General features: G+C 40.4%; 2 protein-coding genes across 4 annotated transcripts; both read right to left on the reverse strand.

Annotated features, from left to right (window-relative positions):
- Positions 1 to 860: 860 nt before the first annotated feature.
- On the reverse strand, positions 861 to 6,385 carry vsnl1b (visinin-like 1b). The gene is made up of 4 exons (XM_034858674.1): positions 6,095 to 6,385; positions 3,812 to 3,978; positions 3,457 to 3,672; positions 861 to 2,821 (listed from the first exon to the last, which is right to left on the reverse strand). Exons 2-4 carry the CDS (start codon positions 3,971 to 3,973, stop codon positions 2,624 to 2,626), a joined length of 576 nt encoding a protein of 191 aa, XP_034714565.1. The 5' UTR covers positions 3,974 to 3,978; positions 6,095 to 6,385; the 3' UTR covers positions 861 to 2,623.
- A 3,909-nt stretch (positions 6,386 to 10,294) lies between these two features.
- On the reverse strand, positions 10,295 to 14,194 carry LOC117935980 (sex comb on midleg-like protein 4). Of its 3 annotated transcripts, XR_004654861.1 has the most exons (9): positions 13,993 to 14,194; positions 12,937 to 13,170; positions 12,402 to 12,531; positions 12,043 to 12,243; positions 11,701 to 11,862; positions 11,390 to 11,614; positions 11,143 to 11,291; positions 10,776 to 11,000; positions 10,295 to 10,352 (listed from the first exon to the last, which is right to left on the reverse strand). XR_004654861.1 is itself a non-coding variant. In XM_034858670.1 (8 exons), exons 1-8 carry the CDS (start codon positions 13,993 to 13,995, stop codon positions 10,875 to 10,877), a joined length of 1,230 nt encoding a protein of 409 aa, XP_034714561.1. In that variant the 5' UTR covers positions 13,996 to 14,194; the 3' UTR covers positions 10,361 to 10,874. The 3 variants fall into 3 exon arrangements, 2 of the variants coding, with proteins under 2 accessions (XP_034714561.1, XP_034714562.1); XM_034858670.1 differs by lacking the exon at positions 10,295 to 10,352 and having other exon boundaries at positions 10,361 to 11,000; XM_034858671.1 differs by lacking the exons at positions 10,295 to 10,352; positions 13,993 to 14,194 and adding an exon at positions 13,526 to 13,760 and having other exon boundaries at positions 10,362 to 11,000.
- Between the last annotated feature and the right edge of the window lie 1,553 nt (positions 14,195 to 15,747).

A 15,747-nucleotide genomic window follows, 5' to 3' on the forward strand; every position in this document is an offset into this window, starting at 1 on the left:
TTGAGACTGACTAAATGTTAACAATATTTAGAATACAAATGCCGCATTTCCACTGTATGGTTCGGCACGACTCAGCTCTCTCTCTATGTGTCACTGGTCTGACTAACTTTTGCGTTCTCAACTGAAGAAACTAATAATGCAGATGTTCAAAACATCTGTGTTATGTTTTAAAAGTCTTTTAACTTTTAGGATTGTAGTGTTATAATTAGCTGTTTGGGCTCAGCAGGTAGATATCTTTTATATGTTTACAAGGTTACAAGTGTTTATTTTAGAGTAATCTAGCAAATATTTGACATGAATACATGGTAATTACTATATATTATAATAATGATAAGATGAGTTCATCTCTGTTTTTCATAAAATTAACAGAATTTTAAAAAATTGTTACACTGAAAACGTTTTAATGCGGTGTGCTATTTTTGTTACACCTTAGAGGTCTGGTACCCGAGAGGAAAACTTTTACTGGACCAGGACTCTACTGGACCTGTCAGTGCTAATACTCCGCTACAGTTTGTAATTGTTCATATTTGGCTCCTGTGACATAACTATATATACAAGTGCTTTCCAGTTCTCTCCCTTGTAACGCTCATCTCTAGCATAAGTTAACATGTAACTTCTGTAAAGTATCATGACTATTGTTACAGTACATCCTGGATAATCTAAACACTTGTACTGGTCATACTTTCCATACATAGTACTTTTTTACAGATGAACAAAATAATACCACAAAAAAATACTTCTCAAAATGACCCTTATTTGATTCCGTACAATGCATTCAATTCGTTTATCCACATCAACACTTATATTTACCATAGTCTCAAAGTCTTAATTTTCCCATTAATTACACCTGCTACAACACGTCTTTTGAAAAAGCCTGGTGATGGTTTATTCATTTTAATCACTACAGAATAAATTTTGGGTGCAACACATGCCACATGTATAAAATAATACAGTCACTTGTATTATGATTTTTCCATATTTGATATAAACATTTACAAGACAAAGACAGTGACTGGACTGAAATGTATAAATAATATAGACTTTAAAAATGTGAGGGTTGGTTTTTCAGTTATGTTATAGACTGGACAGTGAAAAGCTTTTGCAACCTCCACTACTTAAGTGGATAACAAGCAGACACTCAGTCCATGCTTGCATAGCCTAGGAATGGGGAAGCAAAACTGTTGAAAGAGAATTTCCGCAATAACTTTAACCTAAATCGTCATCCAGTTGCCGTCTCACACTGAAACGCTCTTTCAAAAGCTTTACCAAGCGCCTTGCTTGAAAATCCTGCACCTTTTAATGATTGTTGCAAACGGAATTGACTAGTAGATGAGACCTTTCAATAAAAAGTTTCTCCTTACAAAAAAGTTTTATAAGTAGGAATGCAGTGTGTCCAGTAAACATAGAAGTGGCTATTTTCTTCTTATTATTTTTTTCCATTGGAATTTGAGCTCCTCTTTCCTCACAAGGTCCCTGGCCCGGAGAGTGAGCTCCCAGCAATAAGGTCAAAAGCCAAAACTGCACTCATTTTTGCAGTGTTCTTTTCTGTAAACATTCTGATATGTACTGAGTTAAGTTATTTAAGTCTAAGTCAAATAAGCAGCTTAAAGAAAGCAAGCCAATTTTGGATCATTGTGGGGGAATAATGCAAGAGCACTGTGCTTACTGACAGCTGTAATTTTGGTCTTTCCTTTAAGTGGCACCAGTACATTAAAATCATTAAGGAAAGCTGCTCCATCAATATAGTTCTGCTCATCCCAGAAGTTACCTAAGCAAAACATTACACAACATTTATGTGAAAGCTCTTCCTCTGAGATGAGCCCACAACTGCAATCCAAATCTCCTTCAAAATCTCAAGTGTCACACATACATGTGTATACAATGGAGGGAAGCATGCTCCCACATTACTGGAGGTGAAATTATGGTCAAATGAGTCACATACTGTACATCCCATGCAACAATACAAAATGAATTCAATAGGGTTTCTCTTTTATAACCACCTGAAGATGCAAAAGGTAAGAGATTATATATTTTTTTGACATTTAATATATGCATGCAAAGAACCTACTCTTCTTGGTTCCATTGTGTGAAACCATCTGGAACAGACAGGAGCCTCTCTATTCTCCAAGAGCTCAACAAGTCTGGATAGTAGAGACAGTTACAATTATCATAGGAATTATTGTTTTGTTACTATTATGTAAAGCGTACAGTAGTAGCAGCAGTGAACACTGGGGATCTTAAATACTGCGGGAACATAATTGAATGCAGTGCTCCACTGATGTACAAGCTAAGGTTGAATGAGAATGTATAGGGTTACCGTGCACAAATCACATTGGCATGTTTTTAAATAGAAATGTATGATATCTTATAGACTATCTTATAGCTATGTTCAAAATTATTCAGCATTTTACATTCTCATGCATACAACCACAAGAAGCGAGTCCATTGAAAAATTGTCCAAGCATTGTTTTGTTTTTTCCCCTGTGGAAATGGCAGAGAATCTAATGAGACATTAAAACATGTGCTGCTGTCCAGAGTGTGTGAATTACAGGGGGGAGAGGAGCGAGCAGGGTGGGGGGTTGGTGGTGGTGGTGGTGGTGCTGGTGGGGGTGGGGGTGGGGGCTCACTTCTGCATGTCACACTGCAGCAGGAGCACGATGGACGGGTCGCTCTTCGCCGCCTCTTTGAACTCGTCCAACGAGATCTGGTCGTCGTTGTTCTTATCCATTTTGCCGAAGATCTTGTCCACCCTCTGCTGTGGTGTCAAACCGTCCTCGTTCATCTTCATCATGATCACAGTGCCCACCATTTTGTAGATAGCCTGCGGGTGTAGCACAGTGAGAAATTAGCAGAGAATTGACTCTTATGTAATCCAGTGAAGCCTACATGTGTTCATTTTGTTCATAATGATGTAGATCAGTGATCCCCCAACCAGGGGTACTTTTACTATGGCGGGTATTTTTCTGCAGTTTCCAAGATGTACGTAGAAAGCTCAACTTATTAACTAAACAAACTTCTTCGAGCAGAGAAGTTCAAATGGTGAGCGAAAAGTAGCAAAAATGCAGTTGACATAGTTAAAAGTAAAGGATGGGCAGTTGACACATCCAGCTTCTGCCAAAGTAACAGTAACCACTTTTATTTAATTAATAGTGTTGAATAAGGCAGGTGTACATCAGAAAAAAGGTCAATAACCACTGATGTGGATGCACACACCACATTTAACACTACAGGAATTGTTAAAATACTCCAATATCACCGATACGTATCATATTTACTATACTGATTGTGCCTCAAGAAATGACACAGTGTGATTCAATGGGACTTCATGTGTGTTGTTATCAGACTACGTCTGTACTCAAAGCATTGCAGGTGGGCAGGAGACTGGTAACAGCAGCAACAACAAAACAGAGCCAGTCCCCTGATGAGCGAGGGCTTAATGACTCCATAATCCCTTACCTCGATTATCTCCAGCATCTCCACTCTGGTGATTTTTCCGTCACCATCCAGGTCATACATGTTGAAGGCCCAGTTGAGTTTCTGCTCAAAGCTGCCACGGGATGTGATGGACAGAGCGCAGATAAACTCTCGGAAATCAATGGTCCCGTCTCCATTTTTATCAAAGGTTCTGAAGGCGTGTTGTGCAAATTTGGATGCGTCACCATAAGGGAAGAACTGCAAATGTGGGAGAGATGTGTTTAATAATTCAATCAGGGCTTTTTTTTTTATCACAAGTTTGATGATAGGAAAATTGCCATGGTGTGATTAAGTGGGCAGACGGATAAAGAAAGAGAGGCACTGGTTTTACACTAACCTTGACGTAAAGCTGCTGGAACTCATCCAGATTCAGCCTGCCAGTGGGGCAGTCTTTCAGAAAGCCTTTGTACCACTGCTTCAGCTCGTGTTCATTAAACTCTGTGTTCTTCACCAGATCCTCCATCACCTCGGGAGTCAGCTTGCTGTTCTGCTTTCCCATGGTTCCTGTGGTGCAAGAACACGTGAATAATGCATTTATTTCATGCCTGAGCGATAGCAGTATGAAAGCACAAAAATGAAGTACACAGCAGAGAAAACTACCATTTTTAGTTCCACTTCAAACACGAGTACAGGGATAAATGTGTGGTTTTTTTTAGGGGGGCGAGAGAGTAGCAGTAAATATTTCCCTGGCGCTCTTGTTCTATTTCTGTCCCCCCTCGACCTGCTTGTGCCAGTCTGCCAGGCCCGGGTAGCGCTGACCTGGATCATTACTGTCAGAGCAGATCCAGTTCATTAAATGTTCGATCGCTGCTATCAAGTTTCCACTGGAAACGCTGTCCTAACCTGACAACAACAATAAAGCCTGTGCTCGGTTGTAGAGGGGGACTAGCCGCAGTAAATCCAGAGATCTGAGTCAGGACGGCATGCAGGAGCTCACAGTACACCTGACAAATCTGGATCAGTGGGGAATATGGTTTATAATTAAGTGGTCTATATTTAATATAGTGTTTGAACCAGGTGTGGGCAATCCACAGACCAATCCGCCTGGATTATCCACGCTGAAGGGCCTCCAGTACGTTACAATCAGGACAACTTGAGCAACCACATCAGAGCAGCCTGACAAAAGCCCCCAGATCCATTAATAATTGACTCATGATGTAGCAAATGACATAAAGTGGCCAAGAATGCGTCAGTTGTCAATACATGATTTAACAAATGAAACATCAGATTATATTTGCATGTCAGAGCACCGGCCGTTGTGCCGTTATGTTGACACTGTATTTTATTTATGTCCACATTGCACAACAATAGCATTTGTACAATCCATCGTTTTGGCAACATAAACTTGGTAACATAATCTTACTTTTTAACCTAACCTCCCTTTATTTCTACTTACTACTACTATTTCTTGCACTGTGGCTATGTTTCTTTATGTTAGCCTGGAGTATACACTTATTGACTCGCTCTTTTCTTACTCTAATCTTTTTTCTTTTTTTTTACCTTGAATTCGACTGTGAGCAACTGCAACTGAATAATTTCCCTGTGGGGATCAATGGAGTAATGTGATTCTGATTGGGAACCTCCATCACTTGAGATTAACCTACGGTCCATGTCTCTGCAGCGGCAGCAGCAGCAGGCTGCATGGACAGCTCCTCCATAGACAGGACTGCATTGGCTTGGGCCTCCCACAACAAACAACAGAAATGTGTGCTGCAGCCAAAATCAGTGCAAACCCGAGCCTTTAATGTGCACCCGCTGCGTGTCATATAACCAAATTCTGTCATATTGGTTAGCAATCCTCTACTTGACAGGCACGATTGGTAACATATGAAGTGGTCTTGGGTTGAATCTGTTAGATAGGCTACAGTGAATGACCTTGACTTTTTTTTTTCAGAGAAGATGACAAAACCAAATTGTTTCGCGGAGCGTTAAGATGAGAAAGGGCTCGCCATCATGTAACTGCGGCGTTTTAAAACATCCATCACATTATATCACTGGCCACTGATATAAAGGACTTGTCTGCCAAAACAGAGGCCAACATATGATGTTTTATTTCACGCTTTGGGCAATGACATCTGAGTTCATGCTATTCCTACAGCTAACCGCCTCCTGTGAGACGCGGCTGCATTCCGATGGAAAAGACGCAGTGAGAGTATTTCCACATCAGATCTCAACATCCTGCTCCTATAATGAAATCTTCCCATGCGCATCGTGGCGAAAAACATCTCAAATTTCGTAACCAAATAGCCCTATTAAAAAAAAAAATCAAACACACACAAGACAGCTCCCTCGGTGCCACCGCATAGTCACACATAAGAGGCGCATAAAAAACAATTAATTGCGCCAATCTGGGTGACATGTTCTTTATTCGTCAAATAATCCCTCCCTGTTTTAGTTTCTGTTTTTCTTGTTGTTTCCAGGTAAAATGCAATGGCTTTATTTTAGGGATGCGCAGGTGCCCGTGTGCCAGCCCTCTTTTCTCGATACCGTATTCGGTCAAATAGCAAGGAAAATGTGAAAAATAATGCGTGAGACATTGACAAAAAGCATTCGTTCGCTGCATCTATAATCTGGAAAATCTAACACATGACATGTCCATCTGTAGGCAATCACTTCTTACCTTATTACAGCCTATATTTGGTGATTCTCTATCGGAATAAATCTGCTCTGGCTTCTGCAAAGTACAGAAAACCCCCCTTCCGATGCAAACGTTTGCCCAAATGGGATTATTTTCAACACTGCTCGCTTCCTTTAAAAAAAAAACACCCGCTAATGAAAATTCTGGATTTTCCCGACGTTATTCCAGATGAGGCGCAGCAGGGACCGATCCCACGCCAGTCTGTGGTTATGCGACTACAAGAGCTCGGCGTCACTCGTGTGCATCACAGCCTCATCATAAATTGAGTGTTGCTCTGCTGCTCGGTTTAGGTTTAGCTGGATCCTGTCAAGTTATAACCGGATCCTTCATCGTGATGAGGATGATCAGCCTGAAATGTCATCATCAGGGTACAAACATTTTGGGTTTTGGCCCCTGATCAAATAAGCTAACCCCCTGTAACTAATCTGGAATTAGATTCATTAAACCTTAGGGTGGAATATTGTAGTCCTATTGTCATAAAACGTGGCTTTTAGGAAGAATAAGGGAATTGAATTAAAGCAAGACTGGTCAACCATCCAGGGGCGCATACCTCATGTTCAGTGTGTACAGGTATTCATGAGTCCAAGTTATAGCCACCGCCCACCCTCAGAAGATTTTGACTACACATCATAAGTAGGCCTACAAAAATTAGAGTTTTTCACATTGTATTCTAGATAACGATACAATTATCTGTAGGTATTATTTCCTAGCGTGAAGGCCTTGGTGTTTATTCAATCGTCTGATTAGCCTACCTAGCTAACTCTTCATTAGGCTACTTAGCCAACACAAGGAGCGTTCTGACAAACGGACTCTGGCTGTAGACAGTTACCAGGCAACAATCTGAAACTAACTGCTCAAGGAAAAGAAATAGTAGTAAGTAAAATTGTATTCCTATTATTATTATTTCATGTATATTCCATTTATGTTGTATGTATGTATATTGTATCCTAGTTTTACATTTATATTTATATTCTTTGCTGTGTGACTGATTTTGCTGCTGTAACACCAGGATTTCCCTTTTTTTGGTATCAATCTCTATCTATCTATCTATCTATCTATCTATCTATCTATCTATCTATCTATCTATCTATCTATTCTGGCCCATGCTCCCCCATAAAACCACAAGTGTTGTTTTTTACACTTTGGCTATGTGAAGCTTAACAAACTAAATATAACATGTTAGTGAGCTTTAGTGGTCCTGCTAGGAGGATTGCTACAGAGCCAGGCTAGCAGTTTCCCCTTGTTGCCAGTCTTTATGCTAAGCTAAATTAACCGGCTGCAGACTTTAGCTTCATATTAACCTCCCAGACATGAGAACGGTATCAACCTTCTCATCAAACCTATTGAGAAAGCATTCCCAACATGTCAAACTGCAAACTAAAAACACCTTGACTGTTTCTGCTGATATTGGGCTTATGTGTTGCATATTTGCCTACTATGCGTTGTACATTACTACGTGTTGCATATTAATAAACTAATTTATGTTTATCAGCTAACCTAGTAATGTTCTAGGGAAAAAGTACACAATGTACAGAGATGTAGCTCCCAAGCCTATTGATTTGGACATGACGAAAATAATACCATATTCTACCATACTTTTCACTCAGTTATTATTATACATGCCACAAGCCCCAACTACTTTCACAAGGGCTTCTACATAGATCTTTGTTCCACAGCTCTCCAGAGGTTAGTTTTTAGGTGTAAATGTATCCAGAATGAAATGATATAGTGTGAGCTGACTAGAGCGGAACCTGTGATGCTAATCTACAGCAGGTAAAACAGTAAAGAAGTTAATCTGTTCCTGATTTATGAAGAGCCCCGATAAGGAACTCTGGAGGAGCCACAGATATAGGTCACATTTGTTAAACCAATATAATTTGTCTACGTGTGGACCCAAATCCAAATCTTGATCCATTTTTACATGTTTTAAAAAACAAACAAGCAATAACCTCACACAGTAGACACTAAAATGGAGGAATAAAAAGTCTCACACACAAATCTCTGATTACTTGATTTCTTAATTTAATGCTCACATACAGTACGGTATACACATCAGATTTCCTTTACATCTCACAGACACAAAAGCAAGTAGTTAAATACATAGATAACTTTTAGCACCAGCATAGAGTACTGATCCACTCAGCGTTCTCTAAAACTCTTAGTCATAGTGATTTTCAAAATAAAACACCTTAGCTTGATCTCACTAGGCATGGCTTACATGTAATATCTTTACAGCAGCATTCACTTACAAAGGTTAATTGATTAAAAAAGGATGCATACTGTACACCAAAAGTGGTATACAAAAGCAATACTATATTATATACCCATTTACATGGCCATTTAGGTTTTCTCAGTGTAACATTTAGTGTGTTTTGACAGCTTCCATATTAACACTGATGCTTAATAAAAACATAGAAACACATGAATTTAAAAAAAACATTCTCATGAGTATACATGAAGAGCCTATAGAGATAACTGGCATGTAACAATCTTGCATATTGAAGCATAAATATATCACGTTCACAATGCTCTCATTTTTCTTTATATATATATATATATATATATATATATATATATATATATATACTAACAAGAGAGCTACTGTCTTTTTGTGTAGGCTATGTTTTGTTTGGGTTATAGTTTTTTATATTAAAATTATAATAAAAAAGTGACAAATCCAATGGGAACATAACTTTAGTAATGTGAAAAAATAGTATCAAAACGATTTTCTATATCTGTCAATCAAAAAGAAATGCACCGTTTCTCAGTTATAGATATGATTTCAGCTTGGTAAACATGAGATCCTATAGTGAGATTTGACAAAGTGAGAGTTTCTTAAGGTATATTAAGTGTTTTCTGTTATACATTTCTTGTCAGATGATGAATGTATAGTATATATAAAGAAATCTGCATGCAGCCGACAGATGTGCTGCTCATGAAGGTTTGTGAGACAAAACCTTTATCTTACTTGGCCTTCTTAAACAGATGTGTATAAAGGATGCATTCCACAATCTGACAGTTTTTAGTTCAAAATATGTGCCAAAAGTAGAGTAAGTAAGAGAAGAGAGAGAAAGAGAGGGTTGAAATTGTTATTATCATGGTGGAAATCTTTAGCCAAATGTACCAAGAGGGTACAACTGTGGACCTCACGTCTGGCATGTCTGCGAACCAATGGGAAAAGAGTAGGGCTTCAGGTATGATATGTGTCACCTCCTTCAGCTGCCCCCCCCCATCTGACCATTTTTGAACATTGAGAGTTTTTCTGTTCCATACTTTTAAGGGACTAGAATTCATCTTATAATCAATGACATTGTAAAAACAGTGTGATTATGTGAAAGGCTTCCTTCTTAGTTATCAACTGAGAAATATCACCTGAATCAGCAGCTTCCCTTGGCTTTATAGGGAGGCGCAGGTACATTTTTGGGCTGTCTGGCCATACCTTTATCTTTGTGATACATGCTCTCAGAGCACCTGTTTGTTGTAAAACCCCATTGTACACTACATGCTCAGCACCGAACAGTAGACCGGGCCAGTTAGAGACTAGCTGATGAACTTAGTGGGGCATTTAGCAGCTAAAGTGCTACATATTTCCCTCAGGACTTGGTGGAGACCAAACTAAGTCAAAGAGCGTTGATATTAGGCTTACATTCATGAGGTGGCCAAAAGCATGACTCCAAATCAGTGATAGTGTTTACCTGGATGTGTAAATTAGCAACTATTGTTTAACAAGTTTGCATTATAAAAATAAAAGGTGATATGTCAATGGTGAGTTCACAACTTGTTTCCGCTGCTCCCAACTGGCCAAAGAACTTAGTTTTTGGTGGTAAGGTAAGGTAAAAAATCCATCAAATCCTCTTTTTATAGTATGTTAGCCTGGACATAAATACTTTAACATATACATCCTAAAAAAAAAAAAACTGTTTGAAGTTACATAACGTGCCGCTGGAGAAGCTAACATTTATGTTAACCCTATAATGGCAGCATTAAGTTGGACCTTACACTGCTCCTACTTTTCTCACCTTGCTAATTTTTAAATGCATGTGTTGGTTATAAAACGTCTTTGAATATAACTGAAAACAAAGTCCTATCTGCGCAGTAATACTTAAACTTTTTGTGCTGCATTTTTAAAAATTATTAGTTCACTTAGAGTATATTTTAGAAGTCACAATTACCATCGCTTTCTAGCAACCCATTGGCTTTTATACTTTTATGGCAGAAAAGGAAGTGATGCACCTCATGCTGTCTCCGTGGTTATGCTGCACCCCCGACTACACTATGCTACGCTCTGCGATGTCCTGCTGAAACATGCTACATCCCGCTACGTCCACCTATGCTCTGCTATGCTACCCTACACCCTGTCACGCCCTGCGGCGCCCTGCTATGACATGAACTACTACGATTACCATTTGTAGTCACTGTTCCATTTATCTTTATTGTGACTATTATTGCCACTGTACATCACCCCCAACCGGGACCCTCAGACACCGTTTACCATGAGACAGGGTCTCTACTGTCGCACTGCTTGCTCTTGGGGGAATTACTAGAATTGTTGGGGCTTTTTAAATGATAGAGTGTGGTCTAGACTTACTCTATCTGTAAAGTGTCTTAAGATAACTTTTGTTATGATTTGATACTAGAAATAAAATTGAATTGAATTGAGTGCCTCAAGGTCCTACCCTCTTCCTATTGGCTCACCGACCTGGAGTCCCTTCTCAAATGTATTGTTGGATTCGAGGAATGGGAAATATATTGTAGAAAGTGTTCAGAACTTAGTCTGCTTTAGTTTGTCGATGTGGTAGCAAAGCTTCAAGGCCGGCCCCAGTTTCAGTCCAAGGTACTTCATGATCATGTCGCTTTTTAGGAGTAACAAAGCGTTTCCATCAATCTCCTGAAAGAAGAAGAAGAAGAGGAAGTTAGTGTCAAATCAGCAAGAAGTAGGCGACCAGACATGGTGATTTCCGCTGGATGTTCATTAAATCAGCAATTGAAAGACGTCAGCCTGTCAAGAACACAAAGATAAACAAACATACATGTTTCCTAAAGACGTCTGCATGAGGGCCGAGAGCGTGGGGGTCTGCATCCCTGATGAACCAGACAACATCTTCCACAGACCAGGTGGATGGGTCTTTATTGGGTGGAGCCTTGGCGTCCTGGGACTCTGGAGATGCATTATAACCTCCTGGAAGACCAACAAAAAGAGAAGGAGCTTTTACTTTAGCGCCTTTAGAGAAATAAACAACAAAGCCATCTCTGCTTTGTCTTTCCATGACTTCTCACCTGTCCTGTTGCTCTCTGGGAACGTGTTGGGGCTGGTGGACGACTGCCTGCACATGCTCATGGAGGCCGAGCCACTGGAGAACTGCTGCGTTGAACGAAACCCGTAGGAGGTCTTTGGCGAGTAGGACGAGCTTATGGAGTTGAAAGCAGAATCGCCGGGGTCCACGGAGTAGCGTTTGCCATCAGACTGGTCTAAATGGTAGTCCTCGGCCATAGATGTTTCAGCTAAAGACGAGAAGAAATTCAGAATTAGCTCAAAGAATGTGTTTATATCAGCATCACAGCTTCTATGAGATTGATTTAAGAAGTACCATCTGACTGGTAGGAGCCACCACTGTGCTGGGTAATGGGCTGATCACTGAAGAGGTTTTCACAGTGCAAGCTGCGGCAGAGTTTCTTCAGAAAACGGAGCACGTAGTCGATACTGTTGACTACAGGGAGGCTGAGAAGGTGCTGCTTCCCATCGAACGTGGCTGGAAGAGCGAAACAGGACCACTTGAGACATCATCAGAAGTTTTAGAAGTACAAATGAGGTCATAAAACCTTTACTAATCCATGTGTTCTACTAAGTGCCACCTCAGGTAAAGTGAGTGGGGGAAAAAAGATATCAAAGAAATAGATAGCAGCACCTGAGGGAGGTCTTTGTACAACACCTGATATTTTTTCTCCCCCGTAGCCTTGTGTGAGGAGCGTGAACACTGTTTTCTGCAGGAAGGCGCTGTCGATGCAGCCTTGGACGGCCTGCTGCAGCACCACGGAGGGCCTGTCGGGTCCAAAGTGATCAGGGAGCTGCTGGATCTTCTTCCTGTCCAGGTTGGGGCCCGTGTTGGCCTGCTTGTTGATGTAGATACAGACTGATGCAGGGAAAACACAGGTGGAGACAGTTTTGGTTGGAGAAGAGATACCTCAGTTATCTTACTGATCTTTACATGTCTTTAAAGCAGATCGGGACTGGATTAGGACATCAACATCAATGCTTCTTACGTGTGGATAAGAGTGTTTTATGTCCTACCTGTAAGCACCTGGGGCGTGGCAGAGTGGGGGATGGTGGCGGCATCCTGAGGAATGGAGCTCATATCAGGCTCAGGGGTGCTGCTGGGTGGAGAGATAGCCAACGGTGTCATCACCATCCGGGGTTTGAGCTGCAGAAAGAAAAGAAGTTTGCTCATTTCAGGTATATCATTTATTAACTAAATTGTCCAGGGAGGGGGATGGTGGAGTAATCAGGCAACCAAATCTGTCTGGACTGCAGTTTTTATGCTGCAGATGATGAATTCTAGATGTTTTTATGGATTAAAAAAAACACATATTTACAAAAATGACTTAATTTTCGACATAAACAGACTTCCATGGCATTTGACTACAGCAGAACAAAGCCCCACAGATCTTCAGTCTCTCTCTCTCTCTCTCTCTGTTACACTTGGGTCCCACATAACGTGAAGGGCATGGAGCCGGTGTGTCTGTGTCCTTCTGTGTACACATGCATTTTTAAACACACTGTATCCACACACACACCACAGCCCCAGTTCCCCCCTCATGTGGCTGACCTTGAAGCCCGGCTTTCTCCCCCTCTTCTTTGGCACTTTGAGTGGAGGGAGCGACTCGGGGTAGCAATTTGGAAAATCCATCTTGGCGACATTGCGGAGCGGGGGTCTCCCTCTCTTCCTGCCCGGAATCTTCCCCGACTGGCTGGGGATGAAGGAGGGAGCTACTGCAGCTGATTGCATGTCACTGTTGCTGTCTGACTTCTGTGCCGTCGCTGAAGGTACACTCATTTGGAGCTGGAGACAAAGGAAACAAGCATTGAGCTCGAGCTATAGAAATGCACAGAAACATGCGCTTTATCTGCGCATGAATCCTTCTCCTCAGCAACTACATATTAGAGGGCACCGTTAGCATCTTTATAGAGCAGACACAGAGGAAGCACAATGGTTTGGCAAAGGTGAACATCAGCAACCAAATACTACGAGACTGCAGAATGCTGAGCTGAGCAATGCGGTGAGAGGAGCAGCATTTAGCAGAGCACCAAAGTAAGAAAACAGCACAAAGAGCAGCCATGCATGAGCTGTGGAGGAAACAGCACCGATAACATACTAATAAACCCGACCGAGGGAGAGAGAGGGGGGTGTCTATTACCTGCTGTCTTCTATTGTGAAAGCCCAAGAGCCAAGCCCTTTTGTCTTATGTCCCAGGAGCCTAAAGGTGACTGTAAAGCTAAATTCCTAACAATGAAGGCTAAGCCATCTTGCTCTAGCTTTTTCCTTGTCCTCTTTTTGGTTAATACACTACTGCTGCTGCTGCTGCTGCTGCTGCTGCTCGGCACACAGGCTGCAGACATCTCATTAGACTAATGCATTCAGCAGTGGCAGAGGGAGGGGGAAATTGACTTCACCATGGCTACCCAGCTATGAATTACCATTACGATGACAGCTTCCACCCAAATCTTTCAAAAAAGAAAAGATAGAAGCAGCAAGAAAATAATCTCCCACGCAACAAGAATAGACCCACATACCTACAAATTGTCTTTGTTTGTTTTTTGATCCGATTTGTCAAAGAATACAGTATGTAAACAAACAATAACCAGTCAGCAGGCAGGCACTCACCATCCAGGACAGATGTGGAGGGCAGCTCCAGGCTCCTTGCTGGGTTTCCTATATTTTTCCTGAGCACGGATCTCAAAGCAAGGCAGATTCCACTCTAATACTTTATACGTGTGTGTGTGTGTTTGTGTGTGTGTGTGTGTCAGAGTGACTGTACAACATAGACAGAGAGACGGTGGTGTGTGTTTGTGTGCGCGTGCGTGCGTTAAAGGGAGAGAGAGACAGGCTCCTCTGTTGTCATGGCAACAAGCCTGTAAGCCCCTGTAACCCCCTGACGTTGTCTGCCATGTTTTTTCTGTCTGCTCAGTGCAGTGGCGATATATTAAGACTGAGGACAGAGTTACTTTCTTCTTTTTTTCTTCTATGCTCTCAATCAAAAGAAAATGATTTTTTCATGGAACTTTTAATGTCATTGTAGTAATTTCTTTAAGTAAAAATGCTAAACTTTGGCAGCTTAAAGCTTCCATAATGATGTCGTGGACCAAGCAGTCAGGGGACACAGGAACACAGGTTTAAAGTTCATAAGGTTGGGTTTCTTTCCCCAAAACAAAGATTCACAAGTAAATAAGGCATCGAGTTGTAGGGCCCTTAAAAAAGGTCAACAAAGCATAACTACTGAAAATAACAAAATCAAAATGTTAACTCAATTTACAGCCTCGAATGAATAGGACACTTATATACAAACTGATATGATTTCATGTAAAATAAACTAAATTGCAACATGACAAGCTGTGTGGTAAAGCAGTATGCTATCTAAGTGCTGATAAAGCAACTTTGAACCAAACAAACTAATTTATGTGTATATGTATATATGTATATGTCTCATTATGTGACTGCAACTTAAATAACTGAACAACACCACAAATGAGCTGATTTGATGATTTTCTTTGTCATACATGATGGGGAACTGAAGATATTTGGGTTACTGAATGTTGGTAAAACAAAAAAAGACATTTAAAGACATGAATCTTGAGCCTTGGGAATTTGTAACAGGGATGTATCACTATCTTAAATTCATATTCAAAGCTATTAATAGAAGAACATAATTGGCTTGGCTAATCAATAATGAAAATTGATTGTTAGTTGCAGATATTCCCAACTATTCCCCGGTTCCAGCCTCTTGTATGCTGCTCTTCTTTTCTTTTTTTGGTATTCTATCATTGGAAATTAAATATCTCTTATTTTTTTTACTATTTTTGACAGTGAGGTTTATCTAATAATAATCATTGGTGGCATCTCGGTATAATATAACACAACCACCATAATCCTGGAGGGCTCAGCAGTAAGCATTGTGTTTTCATTGCAGTGATTTGCATATGTGCAGTTTCTCTGCAATCCTTATTTCTGCCTCGTGAAACACAAAAGGGTAATTTTAGGTAATTCAAGACTTAAACTCCGGTTTATGTATGCAAAAAGTTCAAAATGTGACCCATGGGGACATTAATCATCCTCTTGATGGGTTAGTATTTGCTACCACACTACTGGGTACAGTCACACATCTATATTATGCCAAATCCGGTATAGTGTCTGTATTAGGCAAGTTTGGAATTAAGACTGCATGGTATTTTTTTCTTTTTTTATCAATTATTGTTTCTATTACTTTTTAGTTCAGTTGTATAAGGAAGTACTAAAAAAAAAAAAAGGCCTGTAACAGTTCCAAAGTTTAAAATCTTTGAATAATTTGTTTGGTCTAAAACCAAAAGATTTTAAGTTTACATACGTACATACATATAAAACTGAGGTAAGCAGAAAATCCTA

This window comes from Etheostoma cragini, chromosome 20 (genome assembly GCF_013103735.1).
Source record: "Etheostoma cragini isolate CJK2018 chromosome 20, CSU_Ecrag_1.0, whole genome shotgun sequence".
NCBI classification, from domain to species: domain Eukaryota; kingdom Metazoa; phylum Chordata; class Actinopteri; order Perciformes; family Percidae; genus Etheostoma; species Etheostoma cragini.